This window comes from Neofelis nebulosa, chromosome 4 (genome assembly GCF_028018385.1).
Source record: "Neofelis nebulosa isolate mNeoNeb1 chromosome 4, mNeoNeb1.pri, whole genome shotgun sequence".
Classification (NCBI taxonomy): domain Eukaryota; kingdom Metazoa; phylum Chordata; class Mammalia; order Carnivora; family Felidae; genus Neofelis; species Neofelis nebulosa.
Window position 1 is genome coordinate 106,643,921 of NC_080785.1, and position 19,518 is coordinate 106,663,438.

Below are 19,518 nucleotides of genomic sequence, written 5' to 3' on the forward strand. Positions count from 1 at the left end.
ATATACATGTTTGTACCTAGAAAGTTATTCATCAGCAGTGTTTAGCAGGAGGATTCCCACGTGGGTGGGAGCAAAATGTCCCACTGCAAAATATTTTGTTTTCAGATCATGGGAAAACATTACCTACTTAGACATCAAACCTTTTTTATGACATGATCTTTTGCTTTCTTACATAGTAGTTGTAAAGGAAAAATTCATTTCTGCCGTGTTTCTCCTCTACTCTCACACGACGACCTGACCACTTTCTGATGCTGGATGTGGGCTTTTGTTCCCCCAACACCAAGCAAGTCTGTGACACCAGCTGGGCGTCCTGTGGTTCAGCTCCGTTCAGACACTAACCAGAGCCTGTGCAGATACCACAGGTTAAGGGCTCAGTCCCACCAGACTCTCTTCACCTGCGATGCCAAGTGGCAGGTCCCCAGGTTCCCCACAATATCTGTCCAACTTGGCTATGAATTGGAGGTTCTCATGACCACCTGTCCCGCCTTGGATTCAGTTATTTGCCAGAACCCAGAACTGGGGGAAATAAGTATATTTACCAGTTTATTATATAATAAAGGACAAGGATGAACAGCCAGACAAAGATACATAAGGTGAGGTCTGGAAGGGTCCCACATACGCAGGCTTCTGTCCCTGTGGAGTTGGGGTGTGCCACCCTCCCGGCACATGGATGTGTCCACCGACGCAGAAGCTCTCTGAACCCCGTACTGTTGGGATTTTTTTAAAATTTTTTTTTAAGTTTACTTATTTATTTTGGGAAAGACAGAGGCAGTGTGAGCAGCAGAGGGGCAGAGAGAGAGAGAGAGAGAGAGAGAGGGAATCCCAAGCAGGCTCCGCACTGTTAGTGCAGAGCCCGACACAGGGCTCGAATTCACAAAAACCGTGAGATCATGACCTGAGCCAAAATTGAGAGTCAGACACCTAGCAGACTGAGCCACCCAAGCGCCCCCTGTTGGGACTCTCAGGAGGCTTCATCACTCAGGCGTGATCAATCATTAACTCCATGCCCAGCCCCCCTCCCCAGTCTGGGGAATAGGGGTGGGACTGAAAGTTCCAAGCTTAGGATCACGGTTTGGTCTCCTGGTGAGCAGCCCCTACATGGGGTGCACCAAGAGTCCCCTGATTAAATCAAAGGCGCTCTTATCACCTAGGAAATTCCCAGGGACTGACAAGCTCTGAGTCGGGAAATGGGGCCAAAGACCACATGTTAGAGCAGTAAGATGCTGCTAGTGTTCTTGTCACTTAGGAAATGACAAGTGTCTTCTGAGCTGTGTGCCGGGAGCCCTGGGGCGGACATATGTCCTGTCTTATCATTTCCCCGTGGCCCAGGGGGAAAGGTGGATATTAAATAAGTAAAGGCAGAATGAGAAACAGAAACAGAAGGAAGAACATTTTTAAAAGGACAAAATGCGGAAATGGGAAGTCGGGACGCTTCTGGCACAAGAGACCTGGGACAGGGGTCCCCAGTGTGACCTGGCTCAGTGCTGGCTGGGCACATGAGGGAAGCCCGTGGCCCATCTGAAAGCCACAGCCCTGCAAGGACACAAGGAGAGAAGACAGATGCTGGAGAGCTGGTCTGTGCCTTCCTGAGCATGAGGACACAGACGGGTCATGCTGGTGGCGGGATGTCGGCACCCATGTCGGCACAGGAAAGGGAAGCTTCAGCGCAGTCCTATCTGGTCCCTCTCTTGAGCGCAGGGTCCGCGAACCGAGCCTCAGGGCCACGGGATGCTCCCACCTGCTCCCAGCTGTCACTGTTTCTGCCAAACCAATGCACCTAAGGTAACCAGCCCGTTAGCCAAACAGCCTACGCTGTGACCACGGCTCACATCCCCAATTCTCTGTAGTCCCCCATCTTTGAAATGGGGGTCATAGGGGCGCCCAGTTTACTCATTTAAGCATCTGACTCTTGGTTTCGGCTCAGGTCATGATCTCGCGGTTCGTGGGTTCGAGCCCCACATCAGGCTTCTGCACTAACAGCGCAGATTCTCTTGGGATTCTCCCTCTCCCTCTCCCTCTGCCCCTCCCCTGCTCTCCCTCTCTCAAAAATAAATAAATAAACATCTAAAAAAATAAGATGGCAGTAATAGCACTTGCCGTATGGGTGTTTGTTATCAAAGTGATAATATCAGGAGAAGGTGATGTAGAAGCAATGGTCATCTAACTCACCCTGCTGACAGATACTATTTCAATGGCACCTTGTATGTGGGACACAGTAGCCAACAGATGCCCATGTCCCTTGTCCTCGGTGCTGGGTGTCCCCTTCCTCAGAACCCCAACCCTGAGCACTGTGCCTCATAGCTCTCGTGGGCTCCACAAATGTTAATTTAAAAAATATTTATGAAATGTACAGGGCTCCTGGGTGGCTCAGTCGGTTGAGCGAATGACTTCGGCTCAGATCATGATCTCATGGTTCATGGGTTCGAGCCCCGCATCAGACTCTGTGCTGACAGCTTAGAGCCTGGAGCCAGCTTCAGATTCTGTGTCTCCCTCTCTCTCTCTGCCCCTCCCCTGCTCATGCTCGGTCTCTCTCTCTGTCAAAAATGATAAACATTAAGAAAAGATTTATGCAATTTATTGAAGTATTTTTCCTTCCACGTCTAAAAGATGAAGTTGCTGAAAAGCTATTTAAGCAAAACCATCCCGTAAACAGTACAGTTGTCAGAAGGCGTGCTCTCACACCACCTCTACAGTATGCACACCCTCATTTTACAGTTTTTTCACATAAAAGAAAAAAAGAGAGAAATATCGCCTGTCAGATCCGATCCAAAAGCTCTGAGCTGTGCCAGTCTCTTTCCCCTTGCATAGGATTTCCAGCACTGCCTTGTGACAGGGGGACCACAGATGGGCCTCCCCGAAGGGACTGGAGGTGAGCAGTCACCTGCCCCCCATGGGGCATGTGCAGCTTCCAGGACAGACAGGCAGTAAATGCTTTTATTTGCCACACTGTAGCTGTATTTTCATTTTAGGACTAAATTAGGGCATTTCCTTGCACAATACACAAACATAACAAACAGCACCAGCACTGTTCCCTAGATCCTCCTGGGACTGATTTACCAACCGCTGAGGTGTGGCTGGTTTTTAAATCAGAAGGCTGTTTACTGGCTGGACTGACAGCAAAGGGAGAGTGCTCTGTGCTAGAAAACTCAAGAGCACACAGGTTTCTAGAGATCACTGCTGATCTTGCACCTCACCCCACACTCATTTGGAAAAAACTTGGGGTAGCAGTGTCTGTATATTTAATGATCAGAACTGGAATTATTGGTTTACTGAATCCATTTAGTTTAAGAAAACTGTGAGGCTTCATACAGAAGATTCCTTTTCCCATTCAAGTAAACATCATTCCAGCTTAATTTTATAATTGCTGGGGCAAAATTCCCTCTATTATTTGGGCCTTTGTCTATGCAGAATGTAAAATCACAGAAGTCTTCCTGGCGAGTTTAAAAAAATCTGTTTTATTTTTTATGGCATGAAATTAAGTCATTTAAAGTAAAGAGCAGGGGCTTCTGGCTGGCTCCATTGGTGGAACGGGGTGACTCTTGATCTTGGGGTTGTGAGTTTGAGCCCTGTGTTGGGTGTACAGATAATTTAAAATTAAATTTAAAAAATAATAAAGACAATATTGCATGAAATATTGTTTACAAAGATACATTCTTTTTTGAAACTTTTTTTTAATATTTATTTTTGAGAGAGAGAGAGAGAGACAGAGCAGGAGAGAGGGAGACACAGAATCTGAAGCAGGCTCCAGGCTCTGAGCTGTTAGCACAGAGCCCGACGCGGAGCTCGAACTCACGGACCGTGAGATCATGACCTGAGCTGATGTCAGATGCTTAACCTACTGAGCCACCCAGGCACCCCCCCCAAAATAATACGTTCTTAACATGGGTAATATAGTATTTGGAAAACCAGGCTGGATACAGTTGAAGGTGTTTTCCTATTTTGTTTGTTTTTTTAAATTCTCTGCCATCATTTCTATCATGTACATTATAAGAATTTAACAAGGGGGGAGGCTCCTGGATGGCTCAGTTGGTTAAGCGTCCAAGTTTGGCTCAGGTCATGATCTCACGGCTTGTGGGTTCGGGCTCTGTGCTGACAGCTCGGAGCCTGGAACCTGCTTTGAATTTTGTGTCCCTTCCTTGCTCTGCCCTTCCCTTACTCATGCTGTTCTCTCTCTCTCTCTCTTAAGGATAAATAAACATTAAAAAAATTTTTTTAAAGAATTTTAACTAGGATCTGGTAAAATTCATCTTGAGACAAACTTGCAGGATTATTGCTTAAGGTCAGTGTTGACATACCCCGTCTTTACCATATGAGAATGAAGGGAAAGCCCAAGCCTGGGGAGTGGAGCCAGGAGCTAGAAGGGGGAAGGGGCCCCTCCGCACCATTACAGGAAGGAGTGTCAATTATAGCAGCCCCCCCCCCCCCCGCCCCCAAGAGCCCCCACAGCAAGACATCAGTTACAGGCTCCAACAGGGAAAGGTCTAGATCCCAACTCCTACAAGAAATGTACTGCCCTGCAAATCTTCCTGGAGAAAACTTACAGCCCAGAAGCCCTGCTTTTCTCTAATAGTCCGTCTTTGAAAACAAACTCTCCCAATTTCCTCCTTTTTCTCCACAAAAGAGCATTCTTCTCCTTTCTGCTATTCCTGTGAATAAACCCATTTTTTGGTTGTTGTTGGTAAAAAAAAAAAAAACAAAAAACCCTCACTTCTAAGGATTCACAACCGGTGCTACTGATGAGATTATGAAGTGGGATTCGTGAGCCAACGGCTAAGCAAGAATTCTTGAGACATTTTTGATGCAAAAAGGTGACTTTATTACAGCACGGACGCAGGACCCACGGGCAGAGAGAGCTGCGCTGGGGTTGTGAGGGGAGGCGGATTACAGACTTTTAAGTTAGTGGAAGGAGGAGGGTAAGACTTAAAGTCAGTCTCTGAGGAATCGGAAGCAAGGCTTCCAGGACCTCCAGGGGCTGGTGCCGTGAAGATAAGGTTACTTCCGGTCTTTAATGAGACAAAAACATTAAGGCACTGGGGGCGCCGTGCGTTCCTCCAGGAAGGTGACCCCCCCGCACGCATCAGGTGTCTGGGAAGGTGACCCTCCGCATGTGTCACGTGTCCGGCAGTGGGCGGTGAGCCGTGAGGCTTCATTGAAGCTGCATTTCTCTTGCCTGTGTTTCTCTCCTCACTGCCATCTAAGCCAGGAGGGGGGTTATAAACTGCCCTACTCCAGAGAGGTATAAATTTAAGTGATAATATTATTTAATGTTGAAAGGTCACTGGCCACCCTAACAAGTCTTTTATAGATAAACTAAGGGTTTTCTTTTTAATGTTTTAAATTATTTAAGGTTTATTTTGAGGGAGAGATAGAAAGCACAAGCAGGGGAGGGGCAGAGACAGGAGAAGATCTTTTTAATGTTTTAAAACAATTGGAAATAGGTGTCACAAAATTCTTTCAAAATGTGAATCCTCAGAAACACTTCCCATTCTTGAGGATTGAGGACTCCAGAGTCACAAAAAGATCACCCTGGGGCTTGACCCTAGACCAGCCCATCCAGGGACTGACAAAAGATCCCACCTCTCCATGGGGGTGACCAGAACCAGATCCGGGTACACCCCTTCCCCCCCCCCCCCCGCCCCCACCTGCAGTCGTGGCACTGGACCCCGCCCCCTCGGGACGTTGACCCCAGCCTTACCGCCCTCCCCACCTACCCCTCCCTCCCCCGCCTTCCCCTAGGGTGTAACCCTGAGTGAGACTGGGAGCCGCCTCTCTGGCCGACCTGACCCGATCCCTCCTCCCCGGTGTGACCTCATCTGACATCCGGGACCCCGCCTCCCCGGGGGTGTGATCCCGAGAGTGACGCGAGAACCGGCTTCCCTCGGGGACATGACCCTGGATCTCCGCCTCCCCCGCAGACCTGATTCGGACCCCGCCTCCCCAGTGTATGTGACCTGAAGTGAGACCCGAGACCCAGCTCTCCCAGACCCTGACCCCAAACCCTGCCTAACCCGGGGATGTGACTTGGAGTGACACCGGGACCTGTCTCTCCCAGAGACCTGACCCAGACCCCGCCTCTCCCAGGGTGCGAGCCGGAGTGTGACCCCTAACCCTCCTCTCCCTCAGACCTGACCCCAAACCCTGCCTATCCTGGGGGTGTGACCCCGACCCCGCCTCCCAGGGGGACGGGATCCTGGATCCCCGCCTCTCCCGTAGACTTGACCCGGATCCCGCCTCCCCGGGGATGTGACCCCGAGTGACACCCGGGACCTCCCTCTCCCGCAGACTTGACCCAGACCCCGCCTCCCACGTGGGTGCGACCCCGAGCGTGACGCGAGACCCCGCCTCCCAGGGCACGTCACCCGGGATCCCCGCCTCCCCCGGGGCGGGCCGGACGGCGGAACCAATGAGCGCGCGGCGGCGTTTCCGGCGGGACGCTTAGGAGGAGACTCGAGTCCGCGGCCGACGGACGCCTTGAGCGGGCCCGCGTCCCGCCATGAAGTTTCGGGCCAAGATCGTGGACACGGCCTGTCTGAACCACTTCACACGTGAGCGGGGGCCGGGCCTGCCGCGGGGCGTAGAGAAGAGCGCGGGCGGGAAGGAGGCAGTGCGCGCGCCGGGGGGCGAATGGGGAGGGGGCGCGGGCCGCGGGACGACCGGGTGGGGGTGGTGCGGGGCTGTAATGGAGGCCGTGGGCCCGTGGGAGGGGCGGCGGCGCGGGGGTGGGGGGACAGGGGTGCGCGAGCGGGGATGGTGGGCGGGAGGCCGCGGGAGGGGGTAGGGGAGAGGGGGAGCGGGGATGGGGGCGGGGACCACGGAAGGGGTGGTGGCGCGGGGGTGGGGGGACAGAGGTAGGGTGACGCGGGTGGAGGGCGTGGGCCCGCGCGGGAGGGGTGGAGGTACGGAGACAGGGATGTGGGCCACGGGAGGATGGGGGGACAGAGGTGGAGGGAAAGGGATGGGGGTCGAGGGGCGTGGGGATGGGAACCCGCGGGAAGGGGGGGGACGAGGATGTGAGCTCGCGGGAGGATTAAGGGATGGGGATTAGGGGGCTTGGAGCCAAAGGGGCGGGACACCCCTCTCCCCCTCCCCCCCCCCCCCCCCCCCCCCCGCAGGATGGGGCCATGGGAGTGGATGGGGCTTCTCTCGGGGAAGGATTGGGTGAACGGACCTGGGTGGGGACAGGCAGGCATGAGAGCAGGTGCCAAGGATTGTTTACAGAACTTGATTTCCATCCCGGAGTTTTTATCTTAAACCTGCTGCTGTCCCGGATGGACAGTGTGTCCAGCACAGACATCCCTTCTGATCGGGCTGCACTGGCCCTTGGCCCTGCGCTGCAGGCCTGGGGGGCCCATTGCAGGCTGAGCGAGTGAATGCCTCACTGGGCTCCAGTTAACCTCCCCGCAGCCTTCCTTCTTCATTCCATCACTCCTGGTATGAGGGTTATTGGGGGCCAGTGTGACCGACCGTGTTAAAGCCCCTTTCAGTGGGTTATTTTTCCACCAGCAGTTTCACCATGTTCAGGGGGTTGTCCAAGCTCAGTTGTCCTGGTAATTCCTTGCTTTAACCCCCTGCTGCAGGCGTCAGCAACATGATCGCCAAGCTCGCCAAAACCTGTACCCTCCGCATCAGCCCGGATAAGCTGAACTTCATCCTCTCCGACAAAGTGGCCAACGGAGGCGTGAGCATGTGGTGTGAGCTGGAACAGGTGAGCAGAAGGTTCTGGAAGCCTGTGGACCGCACCCAAAGGCCACTGCAAAGGGACAGAGGCCCCCTCTTTTCCTGCCCTTAGGAGAACTTCTTCAGTGAATTTCAGATGGAAGGTGTCTCCGCTGAAAACAACGAGATTTATTTAGAGCTGACATCGGAAAATTTATCTCGAGCTTTGAAAACTGCCCAGAATGCCAGAGCCTTGAAGATCAAGCTGACTAATAAACACTTCCCTTGCCTCACAGTCTCCATAGAGCTGGTGAGTAGGAGGGAGTGTTCCAGGACTTCCCAGCAGGGCTAGAAGTGGCTACAAGTCCAGGCTTTCTAATAGCACGTGGAAAACTAGTTGGTTTTATTTTTATTTTTTTTAAAGTTTATTATTTTTATTTCATGTTTATTTATTTTTGAGAAAGACAGAGCGTGAGTGGGGGAGGGGCAGAGAGAGAGGGAGACACAGAATCCGAAGCAGGCTCCAGGCTTTGAGCTGTCAGCACAGAGCCCCTATACAGGGCTCGAACTCATGAACTGTGAGATCATGACCTGAGCCGAAGTCAGACATCCAACCGACTGAGCCACCCAGGCGCCCCTATTTATTTATTTTGAGAGAGACTGAGCGAGGGTCAGAGAGTGGTGGGGCGGGGGGGAGAGTGAAAGAACCCCAAGAATTTCGTGACCTGAGCTGAAACCAGGAGTCAGATGCTTAACCGGCTGAGCCACCCAGGTGCCCCTAGTTGGTTTTATTAAAAGCAAAGATGTGCCCACAAATACTTGTTTTCTATTGGAGTCAGATTCCCTTGTGTATAAATAGTGCTGCAATCACACAGTACTCAGCTGGGACGTTGCCTCTGCCCTTGTGGGAACACTTCTGCCTCTGCTCCAGTCTGCGTGTCCCTGCATCTCTGTTCCTCTTAGAGGTGTGGTCCCTTCATCTAGAAATCATGGTTTTTATACATTTTCCCCTTCGAAGGGTTTTCCCTACCTCATCTGTAACCCCTTTAGGTGATCTCTTGGTCTCCCAGAATTGCTGTGTGTTCAGTGTTGCTCCCAGAAGAATCTGACACCTGCTGCCTCAGGACGTGCCCCCCTTCCCCCAGACTCACAGCTCACAGGACGACGTTCTCACGTCTTAATGTGTTGTTCGAAGCCATGTGTGCATGGCCCCACCTATGCCATCTTGGATCCACATCGCCTACTCCCACTGTCTAAGTGGTTCCCCGGAGTGTCCCATTCTAGTCCAGCTCCCAGGCTTTGGGGACCCTGGGGCTCCTGCTTGGAATGTCCCCTTCTCGCTCTCTGAAACCCCCTCTCCCGTTAGTGCCAGTCCAGTGCCGCTCCTCCCATCGGCAGCCTCCCCCCTGTGCTGTGTGTGCTGTGCCCCACTCTGGTGCGAGCGCTGTGCGCAGTTTGAAGTTCTTCCTGATAATGGATTCCTTACCTGTTCACTATGTTAGAGCCAATCAGAGTATTCCCCGCCTCAGGACAAGCTTGTGTGTTTCCTCACTTGTTTAAGGAGAAACAGGATAGCGACGTGTGATGCTTTCTGTCTTAAAGCGCAGGCTAGGGGTGCCGGGGTGGCTCAGTAGGTTAAGCGTCCGAGTCTTGATTTTGGCTCAGGTCCTGATCTCACGGTTCATGAGTTGAAGCCCCACCTCAGGCTCTGCACTGACAGTGTGGGGCCTGCTTGGGATTCTCTCTCCCTCTGTCTCTGCCCCTTGCCCGCTCACACTCTCTCTCCTTCTCTCGCAAAATAAATGAATAAATATTGTAAATAATTAAAAATAAATAAATAAAAGGGCAGGATACGTCAATCTGTTGTTTCACAGAAGCCCCTGGACACGGATAAACATGGTTCTGTCCAGCAGTGTAGATGCTGCTGCATGCTGAGCTCACAAAGAACAGTCACGGTTCCTTCAGCAGACGGGTTGGCTTCTGCCTCACGGCTTCACACGTAGTGAGGGACAGGGTTCCCCTCGTCCCCATCTTCCCACCATGTTGTGGCACGATCTGAAATGTTGCCTCTCGGAGAGGCCTTTCTTGCCCTCCATCTGGGAACCTCCCCAAACATTCATCTGGTCACTGCTTCATTTTCCTCCAGGCTGTGACCAGTGTGTCACATGCAGCTCAGACAAGGTTGTGTTTGTTTTCTTGCTTCCTGACCCATCTGTGTCCCTGGAACATGGGGACTGTGCCTTACTCCTCACACTCCCGACTTCAACAGGGCTCAGCAGGACAGGCACCACACCGGAAGTACTTGTTTTATGGACTCGGATGAAAGAGTCGAGAACATTCCACGTAGATGTGGAGTCGGCTTCTACTTATTCTTCAGTTACTCTGGTTTTTCTACGTTGACGTTATGAAAACATGTTCTCTCTCGGCAGTTATCAGTGTCGAACAGTAGCCGCATTGTGACACATGACATCCCCGTTAGGGTCATTCCTAGAAAATTGTGGAAGGATCTGCGAGAGCCTACAGTCCCAGACGCCGACGTGAGTGATGCCCGTCCTCTGCTTGTAAACTAAATGGTGTGGTTTGAAGTCCCTGATTTTAGTTACGGTCTCGCCATATGTTTCATTTGAAGATTGTATGTACCTGGGAGGAAACGAGAGTCATTTTTAAAGGATTCTCCAGGGAAAAAATTGGAATGTTTGCCTTCTGTTGTTTATATAAAATACCTTTAGACCGTGCTGCTCATGGTAGAAACTCCACACGCTTCACACACAGGACAGAGAATGTCCTGCTCAGTCGTAGCGCTTCCATAAGACTAACCTAGAGTAGTCCTTGGGGGCAAGGTCACTTCTGTCCGTGTCCCAGAACTCGAGTTTTCCTCGTCCCATAAGGACTGGTGTCCAGGGTTCGTGTAAAAGCGAGGAGGAGGGGCTGTTCCGGGCATGCTGCCAGGAGTCCCAGAGCCCCTGACAGTGAGCGTGGTGCCAGAGGGTCCCTTACATTTTGCTCACAATCAGAGCAAGAAGGAATTGTGAAAATATACCGCGTAGGCTACTTACTGGACTCTGGGAGGCCATCCACACCGACCGGGAGGAAGACCGCGCTGTCTCAAGCAACATCGGGGGCCGGGTCTGAGGGTCTGAGCGCTGGGGCCCGACCCACTCGCAGCGTCTGTGAGGTGGCAGGTGGTCCTGCGGGCTGTGCTGAGTCCCGTCCCCTGGGCGTGCGCAGGTGCACTTCAGCGGGAGGGCCGCCCCCCTGGAACCGGGAGGACACCATGGGGACGTGGGCGCCTGGGCGCGTACCGGTGCACGTCAGTGGGAGGGCCACCCCGTTGGAACCAGGTGGATGCCACGGGGACAAGGGCGCCAAGGTGTCCCGGAGGCAGGCGGGGGTCAGTAAGGTTGTAGGGTTGTTTTCCTAGTTTTGTTTTTTTTTTAATTTTAATTTTTAATGTTTATTTTTGAGACAGAGAGAGACCGAGCACAAATGGGGGAGGGTCAGAGAGAGAGGGAGACACAGAATCCGAAGCAGGCTCCAGGCTCCGAGCTGTCGGCACAGAGCCCGACACGGGGCTCGAACCCATGAATCCCAAGATCATGACCTGAGCTGAAGTCAGACACTCAACCGACTGAGCCCACCAGGCGCCCCTCTTTTCCTAGTTTTAAAGGAGCTCTGTTCCCACAACTTGGAAACAGGATTTCAGAGCTTCTAAGCAACTGCACGTTTCCGACATAGGTGGTGAGCACCGTCCATCCTTGGTTGCGTTAATGGTTTTTCTCCTCCATTCTGCAGGTTAGCATCTATTTGCCAGTCTTGAAGACCATGAAGAGCATCGTGGAAAAAATGAAAAACATCAGCAATCACCTTGTAAGTGGTCACTTGTTTAGCGAAGAGCTTTCCCAGCATCTTGGAGATGTCAGGCTCGGGCTGAGTGTCCTGGGAGGAAGCCTCGCCCGGCAGAGGTGTGGGTGCATCCTCGCTCACCAGGCGTCCAGGTGGCGTCCCAGGGCGCAGGTCCCCCTGCCGAGGTGGGCTCGAGGAGGGCTCGAGGACCCGACCTGTGGTGGAGAGCCTGCAGTCTCAGATGCCCTGAGAAGCTGTTCTAGTGCTTTTCAGCCCCCTTCGTAGTGGGAGCCTTTGTGTTTGCCCTGACTCCTCGTAGTCGTGTTTATAGTGCGTCAGGGATGCTTTCAGCAGATTCTTGTGCCCCGGACAGAGCGTCACGTTTCGTTTGATGTGTGTTTCTTTAACAAATCATTGGTATCAGCACAGCCGAGCGTCCCGTCCACGTACCACGTGTCTCGGCGAGCACAGGTCCGAGCTGTCCCAGAACGCTGGTGTCCTGTGACGGCTTTCACGTCGAGCCAGTCGTCAGGCTGGGGGCCTCCTCTGCGGCGAGTCCGGGCACCTGCAGAGAGGCTCAGGGAGGCCCACAGGGAAAAGCAGGGCAATTAATCCAAGGATCTGGTTGTTTGTTCTTTCGGTCCCGTGGAAATGAGTCAGCAAAGTCGCTGAGACAGACCAAGTCATCGGAGGTGTTTTTCTCTTCTCTGGAATGTTTAAAAACAAAAAGTTTGTGGCGCGGCCACTGCAGTCTGGAATACTCGGTGGAAAGTCAGAGTGGCCAAGTGCATAGTGAGCATGACTAGATGACCAGAATTCTGCATCTGAAGGTCGTGGCAAGAGAATGAGGGAAGAGAGGGCGCTAGCACTCTCGCATCCCCGTCCCGGAGGCGCTAGGAGGCCCTTGCTGAGACTCACAGCCTTGTCCCCACCTCCTTCAGTGGGGGATGCGGCCGTGGGGCGGTGCCCGTGGGACCCATGTAGGAGCAGGGAAGACGTGCGGGGGCCAGGAGTCCCCGCCGTCTGCAGGTGCCACCTCACACTCCAGCCCCTGAGGGCTTGTCAGCCCACCTGAGCTTCCGGTTCAGGATGGGAGGTGTGTGTGTGCTGGGGTCTGACACGGTCCTGCCTGCGCCCATGGTGGGAGCTGTGTCCTGCTGTGTGTCACCTGTTAGCTTACGAGCCACTTAGAGCTATGTACATCAGCTTAATGGTGACAGCAGGTGGAACAGTGTCGTGACCTGGTGGCAAAGGGGAGTCCTCGGGGCCACACAGATCTGGGCCCCCTCCTGGCCACACTACCCAGCCTATGGGCCCTGTCCTGGGTGTCACCCAAAGTGGGCAGGATCGCGCACCTTCACGGGGGCTTTGCGACTTTCCACAGATGGAGAGGTAGGTACCTTACGTTCAGTGCTCAGTACATTGGGTCAGCGCTGCAGAGTGGTAGGTAATTACCATTGAGAAGATCACTGGAAGAAGCAAGATCCCATCCAGACCCTTAAGAGACAGAGGATGTTGGTGAGGGCAGCGTTCTGGTGAGTTCCAGAGTAGACATAAGCGGCCAGGTGTCAGAGACCCGTCGTTTGTCAGTTCCCTCCCTGGGTAGTGGCAGAACGGTGGCCGTGCACCAGACACTGGCTGTGCTCAGGGGACATAGAGCTAATCGTGTGATGTCTCAGATTTCTGGATTCAGAAGAAAGTGGAAGAGAGCGTTAAAGGCTGAAGTGAATCCGGAACCACCACGAGCTGCTTTCCTGAATTAAGTGTATATAAAACCACTGTTTTTCAAAAGCAGCGAGAGTTTACAGATTATTGTGTGTTGTTTTAATCCCATAGTATTTCCAGATTCTATGGGAGTGCGCTTAGAAATACAACAGTGTATTTCTGGGTTCACCAATAAAGTTGACAAGAAACACTTACCGTTTGAAGGCATGATTCCGATATTATGCAACAGTGAAGTTGGAGGACTGTTTTCTACTTAATGTTAAAAGCCTCAGGGGTGCCTGGCTGGCTCTGTCATGGAGCATGTGACTCTCGATCTCATGGTCATGAGTTCCAGCCCCACGTTGGGTGTAGAGATTACTTAAAACTATAACCTTAAAAAAAAAAAAAAATGCCAGGGTGCCTGGGTGGCTCAGTCGGTTAAGCATCTGACTTCAGCTCAGGTCATGATCTCGTGGCTCGTGAGTTCAAGCCCCCCATCGGGCTCTGTGCTGACAGCTCAGAGCCTGGAGCCTACCTCGGATTCTGGGTCTTCCCCTCTCTGCCCCTCCCCACTCGTACTCTGTCTCTCTCTCAAAAATAAATAAACATTAAAAAACATATTTTAAGTAATAATAAACCCTCAGAAATACTAGCTCAGTCAAGTTCAGAAAGGTTTTGGTTTTGTTTCTAGAATGAGAAATGCTTGGAGTTCACTGGTGTCGAGGAATATGAATGAGGGGTACTGAGCTGCTCACTCAGTGTAGGTAGACGTAGCTGCCTCCAGCGTGCAGGCAGGGCACCTCCACCATCCTAGGTCCCCCGCTGCCCCTTTGTCTTTCCACTGCCTCACGCCGTCCTGTACTGGTGGGTGAACAAGATGTTGACCTGCAAACTGCCACATGGGCTCCCCAAGACCTGCTGGGCGTTAGAAGTGGGCAGATGCGGACTTGGAAGAGAAATCAGATCAGATCAGTGGAACTGGAAGCTGTTAGGTGTCACAGATCTTACTATGAACGTCATTGGTAGATCCTGTCCCGTTAAAAAAACCCCAGGGTTGGTGTGGAGGGTGGAGCTTGGAAGGAATGTTGTCTGACCCTCAGAAGCCTCACAGGCCGGAGAGAGGCCCCTGGATGGGAGGGTGGGAGGTGGGTCCTGGGGTGGTGTGCTGCCCCTCACAGGCAGGGGAGAGGCCAGGATGGGGGGGGGGGGTAGGAGGCAGGGGGGTGGGGGTGGGGTGGCCGGCACCCTGTGTGCTGGGGGTGCGGAGGGGCACCAGCGACTGGACGCTTCAACGTCTCCAGACCTTTCTGAACTTGGAAATCTCCCCTGCCAACCTCCGCGCCTGGTTTTTAAATAGAGGGTCACATTCCCACGAATTCTCAAGGTTTTGTGGTTATGCTGCATTTGTAGCTATGACCCAGGGTGCGGCCAGCTGAAAACAGGGCAGTTGGCCAGCTTCTAATTTCCTCGGTCCCTTCCCGTGTGTAGTAGTTGTCAGAGCAGAGCATGGTTCTACGGTCTCTGCCCGTAGGTGGTGGGGATGCAGGTTGCACTGCACAGGGACGGTGAAGGGCTCACAGTCCTGTAGAGCGGCCGTCTATCTGGTCACTTGGGAAGGACTAGTGGGGGCAGCACCGGCTAGTTTCCAGGTACACGGGGTCCGGTGCGGCCCCTCCAGTGTCTCCCTGTGAGCGGGGGGCTCTAATGACAGGGGAGAGGCCTGGGGAGGGACTGGGGGCTTTTCCATCCCCTCAGAAGCCACCATGGGCTGTTTGGGGCCAGTTTCCCTCAAGGCGCGGGCAGCGTCCCCGGAGGTGGCCCCTCTTCTGGCACTCCTTTTGGACGACGTGGACTTCCTCGTGTTTTACCTGTGGCTCTCTTCAGGGCGTGTGGTCTCTCTGTTGCTCCATAATTCCTGTTTTTCGTCTGTCCGTCCATCTCATTTCCTCTTACTGCACTCTCTGGGCCCACCTGCTGTGCCTTCCTGGTCTCCTTCCCTCTGCGATCCTCGATCCTCTCATCTCATCTGCTCCCACTCTGTGCCTGCATGAGGTCTGGTCACCTCCCAGCTCCCCCGACTCTTGACTCAGGCTCTTTTTTCTCATCTGTCCCCTTGATGAGCCAGGCCTAATCCCTTACGCTTCGCGTCCACTCTATAGCACCTGCTGGGCTCCAGATGCCCTCTGGCCAGGGGTTTCTCTCTCTCTCTCCCCCTCATCCCCCTGCCACAAGATCTCCATTTGGACCCTGACCACAGACCTTTCAGGAGTTCTCTTAGAGCGTGGGTTTTGATTGTAGCCGTGGGAGCGGACCAGATGCTTTCTCGCTCCAGAACTCCAGGTTCTCAGTCCTGTTGTGGCCACAGCTTGTCACAGCACGCTGCCGCTCCCCTGTGTGCCGTAGCAGCCCTCCCCGCATCACCTCTCCCTCTTTCTCCTTCTCTCCCGTAAGCCCCACACCCCTGTTTCGCTCACCTTGAACATTTGCTCCCGGGGTTTCTTCTCAGCACAGGCTCTTCCTGTGGCCTCCCCCGCCCCTTGCCCCATGTGCCCTGGCAGGCCCCCCCCACCATGGCTTCCGGGCCTCCACTGAGGGGCCCCCTCTGGGTATTTCTGAGCTCCCTGTGTCGCTGGTGCTGGGTGGGTCTTGGTGCCATCGTGGGGTGGCCTTGTCACCTGGTTTCGTGGAAGCTGATGTCTTCTTTCCCCCTTTACCCCTTTTGTTTTGCTTTGCTTTTTTAAGACTGTAAAATACTCAAATTGCAGATCATTGAAGCAAACCTAAATGGAGAATTGAACTTGAAAATAGAAACGGAGCTAGTGTGCGTTACAACCCACTTTAAGGATCTCGGGAACCCTCCGTCAGGTGAGTTTTCTGGCGGGTTGTGTTTTGCCTTTAATATGTTGTTTCAGGTGCACAGTTGCTGAGATCTCTGCCTGGAAAACGGGTGGAATTTGGCTGCCCGAATTTCACGCTCGGGGAGAGAATAGATAGCCGAGGCCAGAGCAGGGAAGGTCGGCCCCCCGGGCCTGAGGGCGGTGCCTGCCCCGTGGTCCCCAGGAGCCCTGGCGGCTCTTCAGTGCCCGTCTGCCTGCTTCTCACTTGTGGCGGCATCACAAGGTGGAGAAGGTATCCTCCCTCCTGCGTACGTCCCAAGTGTTTATGAAATCAGATTAACAGATAGATGCCTTCCTCACCTGACAGATTTTTTCTCCCTCCACGGCGACAGAGACTGTGGGACCAGTTCAATAGCAGGGGACAATGGGGTCCCTGACCAGGTGGTCTGTGCCTGCAGGGCTCGAGGCCTGGATGACACACTCGGCGGGTGGTGCCGCGGTCGCGAGGCAGGGTCCCGGGGACGTGCGCCAGTCGCGTGAAACCGGCTCAGCTCTGCGCAGCCTCCCTCCCGAACATAGGATGGGTCACCACTTTTACAGTCCAGATCTATCACCACAAGTTGGCTTGTTGATGACCCGTCGTGGCATAGCGTAGCGAGGAGTTTTCACTTGGTGGCGAAGGGCGTACGTTCCTGCCAAGGGAATCCGCGTGATGCAGGCTTTGCTAATCGTTGTGCGGGGGGACTGAGCTTGGTGACACTGGCTTTCTTTAGTTTGATAAATTGCACAGAGGGTCTGGTCTTTGGTGTTTGCCGGAGTTGCAAGGACCTTTTCTCTCGTTTCATTCCACTTTAGAACAGGCAGTCTCGTATTAGCGCCTGACAGTCCCGCTCCTCTGTGTATGTCAGGGGACTGACACATGTGTTTTCTTCCACTGCAGTGGGGACAGCAGGTCAGATTTCATGTCACTGTAAGTGAAGATTCTCTGGAAATCTGCCACGTAGTTTAAAGAGAAGGACTTGATAAATGCTCACTTAGCGTCTAGCAGCGTCTCCAGGCTCCAAGAGCCGGCGGTCACGTGGATCATCGATCTAAACAGGCAGCTTGCCGCCTCTGGGCTCCCCCGACCCCCAAGCTGTGCGTGTCGTTTCAGCCTCTGAAGATGCCTCTCGGGATAGAAACCCGGAGCAGATGGCCGAGGTGCGTATCGATATCCGGAGGCTTCTGCAGTTCCTCGCCGGACAGCAAGTGAACCCGACAAAGGCCGTGTGCAGTGAGTGCACGTTCAGGTCGCTGCAGGGGGCGGGGCGGGTCTCGCATCTGTGCACTCTCCTAAGTGCAGAACAGCTTGGTCACGTGGGCCCATTTCCCAGGGCAGTTTTCCCGGATTCAGCAGCACCTGGAGATTCTGATCCGGGGCCCTGCAGCCACGCTGGCTCGGCTGCCTCGCCTGGCCACCACGCATGGGTCTGCGCCTAAGGAGAAGCTTCCGGAGGATGGCTGCTGGTCATCCAGGCTGCTGTGTTAATCTGGCCCGACAGCCATAGCCCCTGACCCCACTGGACTTAGACTTAAGGTCCCCTCGTATGCCTTTATTTCCCCTCTGTGTCTAAACCTGAGCGGTTCCTCCTCGACTCCCGTTTCTCCCGTTTCTCCTCGACTGCTGACTTTTCCTGCTGGCCCCGTGACTGTGGTGGGTCCTGTCTGTCTTCCTCGGCCGTACACCTGCCTCTCGGCTCTCGCCATTCATTGGCCACACGTGAGGGAGGGCTTACTTGCCCTGAACTTTTCGAGGCTCTTTCTGTCTCCTTGTCACTCTGACCACAGCAAGTGGAAGGGAGCTACACCTTTTGTGGAAGAACCGTTAGGCTGCATGCGCAGCACCAGTGGGCAGAGCTGGGGACAGCCGCCAGATCGCCCGCACCCAGGACAAGGAATAGAAGATGCTAGGTGGCTGTGCCAAGGAATGCCAGCCCTCCAAGAGAGACAGGAAGCGAAGCAGATCACGGGTGGGCAGTTAGCACGTCAGGAAGGCACTGGAAGGGGTGATGGGGTGTGAGGGGGTGTGTGGAGGACAGAGGGCCGGGGCGAGGGAGGGAGCTGGCGCAGCTGGGCCTTAGGGCGGGTGCTGGTGTCCGCCTGCACTGAATGCTGAGAACCCTTGGCCTGGCCTGGCGCACGTTCATGACGCTGAGGGCGGTGGCTGTGTCTCAGCGCAGGGTCCTCACAGACTCCAGACGGCTCTCCCACCTGCTGCCAGGCTCCTGACCGCTGCCGGGTGGCGCGACCGCGGTCCTGGCTAGCGGTCCAGGTGGTACCTGGGTCACGCAGCCCGACCCCATGCAGCGCGGCGGCATTGGCCCTGCGCACGCCCTCGCCCTCGCCCTCATGGTCCGCCCAGGACAGAGAGCTTGTCTGTTCTAGGTGAGGCAGCCGTCTGAACTGCCTGTGCCTTGGGGAAGGTGACTTGGAGTCCCCAGAAGTGGCAGATTGTGACAAAGCAAAATTGGATTGCTCCTACCCTTTCCTTAGTCCCTCAGCCCTGCGTCTGTGCCTGTAGTTTCCGCCTCCGTGGTGGCGTCCCCCAGGTCCGCTTCTCCACCGTCCTGCCTCCAGGACATGCTGGCTGCCGTTTGCCCTCAGTCTCCAGCCGCCGCGGCTCCTGGAGGGTGTTCCTGCTGGTGCCGTGCCCCTTCCCGGCCTCCATCCCCTGGGACTGCTCCCTCCTTGGCTTGGCACTTGTGGCCGGCCCACCCTGACAGACTTCGTCCAGCCCCAGCCCTGCTTGCCTCTGAGGCTTGCAGTGCGGCCTGCCCTCGGCTCCCCGGCACAGTCTTGCCCCCGCCCCCTCAGTGGCTGTGGGCCTGGCCGCTGCCCTCACTCCTGTGCTCACTGCTGTGGAATCGAGCAGAGTGATGAGCTCCACCCTCTGGGCTTGTGCACCTGCCATCGCGCAGCGTGGCGGCTGACCCAGGCCCCTCCTGCGCTCCGGCCTGCGCTGCAGCCTGTCCCCCGTGGTCTGCGGGCCGCCATGCTCAGCCTTCTCACCTCAGCTTGCTCGTGGGTGGCAGACGCGTTTTCCTAGAAGGACACTGATTTGGCAAATGAGGGCCTCTCACCAGAGTCCTTGGCCTTGTCTCCCTGGCTGTGGGTGGTCACGTCGCGGGGAGTGGAGCCGCAGGGAGGCCGGGCTCCAGGAGAGGGGCCCCCGCGTGCGAGTGCTGGCTGTGGCCCTTGTGGTGACAGGTCTTCTTCTCTCCCAGACATCGTGAGCAACAAGATCGTCCATTTTGATTTGCTCCACGAGGACGTCTCCCTGCAGTACTTCATCCCGGCCTTCTCGTAGGCTGCGTCCGGCCCCCTCTTCCCTCGGTTCCGTGCTGGTGGGAACTGGAGCTTGCAGAGCACAGTTGGATAAACACACTACTTCGTGTTGCTTCTTGTTCTCATGTCTGTTTTGTTAAGACGTGGCAAAGAA

At 54.5% G+C, this 19,518-nt stretch overlaps 1 protein-coding gene across 2 annotated transcripts; it reads left to right on the forward strand.

The window, feature by feature from the left end:
* The first annotated feature begins 6,396 nt into the window (after positions 1 to 6,396).
* On the forward strand, positions 6,397 to 19,476 carry HUS1 (HUS1 checkpoint clamp component). 2 transcript variants are annotated; one of them, XM_058725623.1, is made up of 8 exons: positions 6,397 to 6,545; positions 7,578 to 7,705; positions 7,790 to 7,966; positions 10,086 to 10,193; positions 11,449 to 11,523; positions 15,969 to 16,068; positions 17,194 to 17,313; positions 19,304 to 19,476. In XM_058725623.1, exons 1-8 carry the CDS (start codon positions 6,494 to 6,496, stop codon positions 19,384 to 19,386), a joined length of 843 nt encoding a protein of 280 aa, XP_058581606.1. In that variant the 5' UTR covers positions 6,397 to 6,493; the 3' UTR covers positions 19,387 to 19,476. The 2 variants fall into 2 exon arrangements, with proteins under 2 accessions (XP_058581606.1, XP_058581605.1); XM_058725622.1 differs by lacking the exon at positions 6,397 to 6,545 and adding an exon at positions 7,179 to 7,431.
* The last annotated feature ends 42 nt before the right edge of the window (positions 19,477 to 19,518 follow it).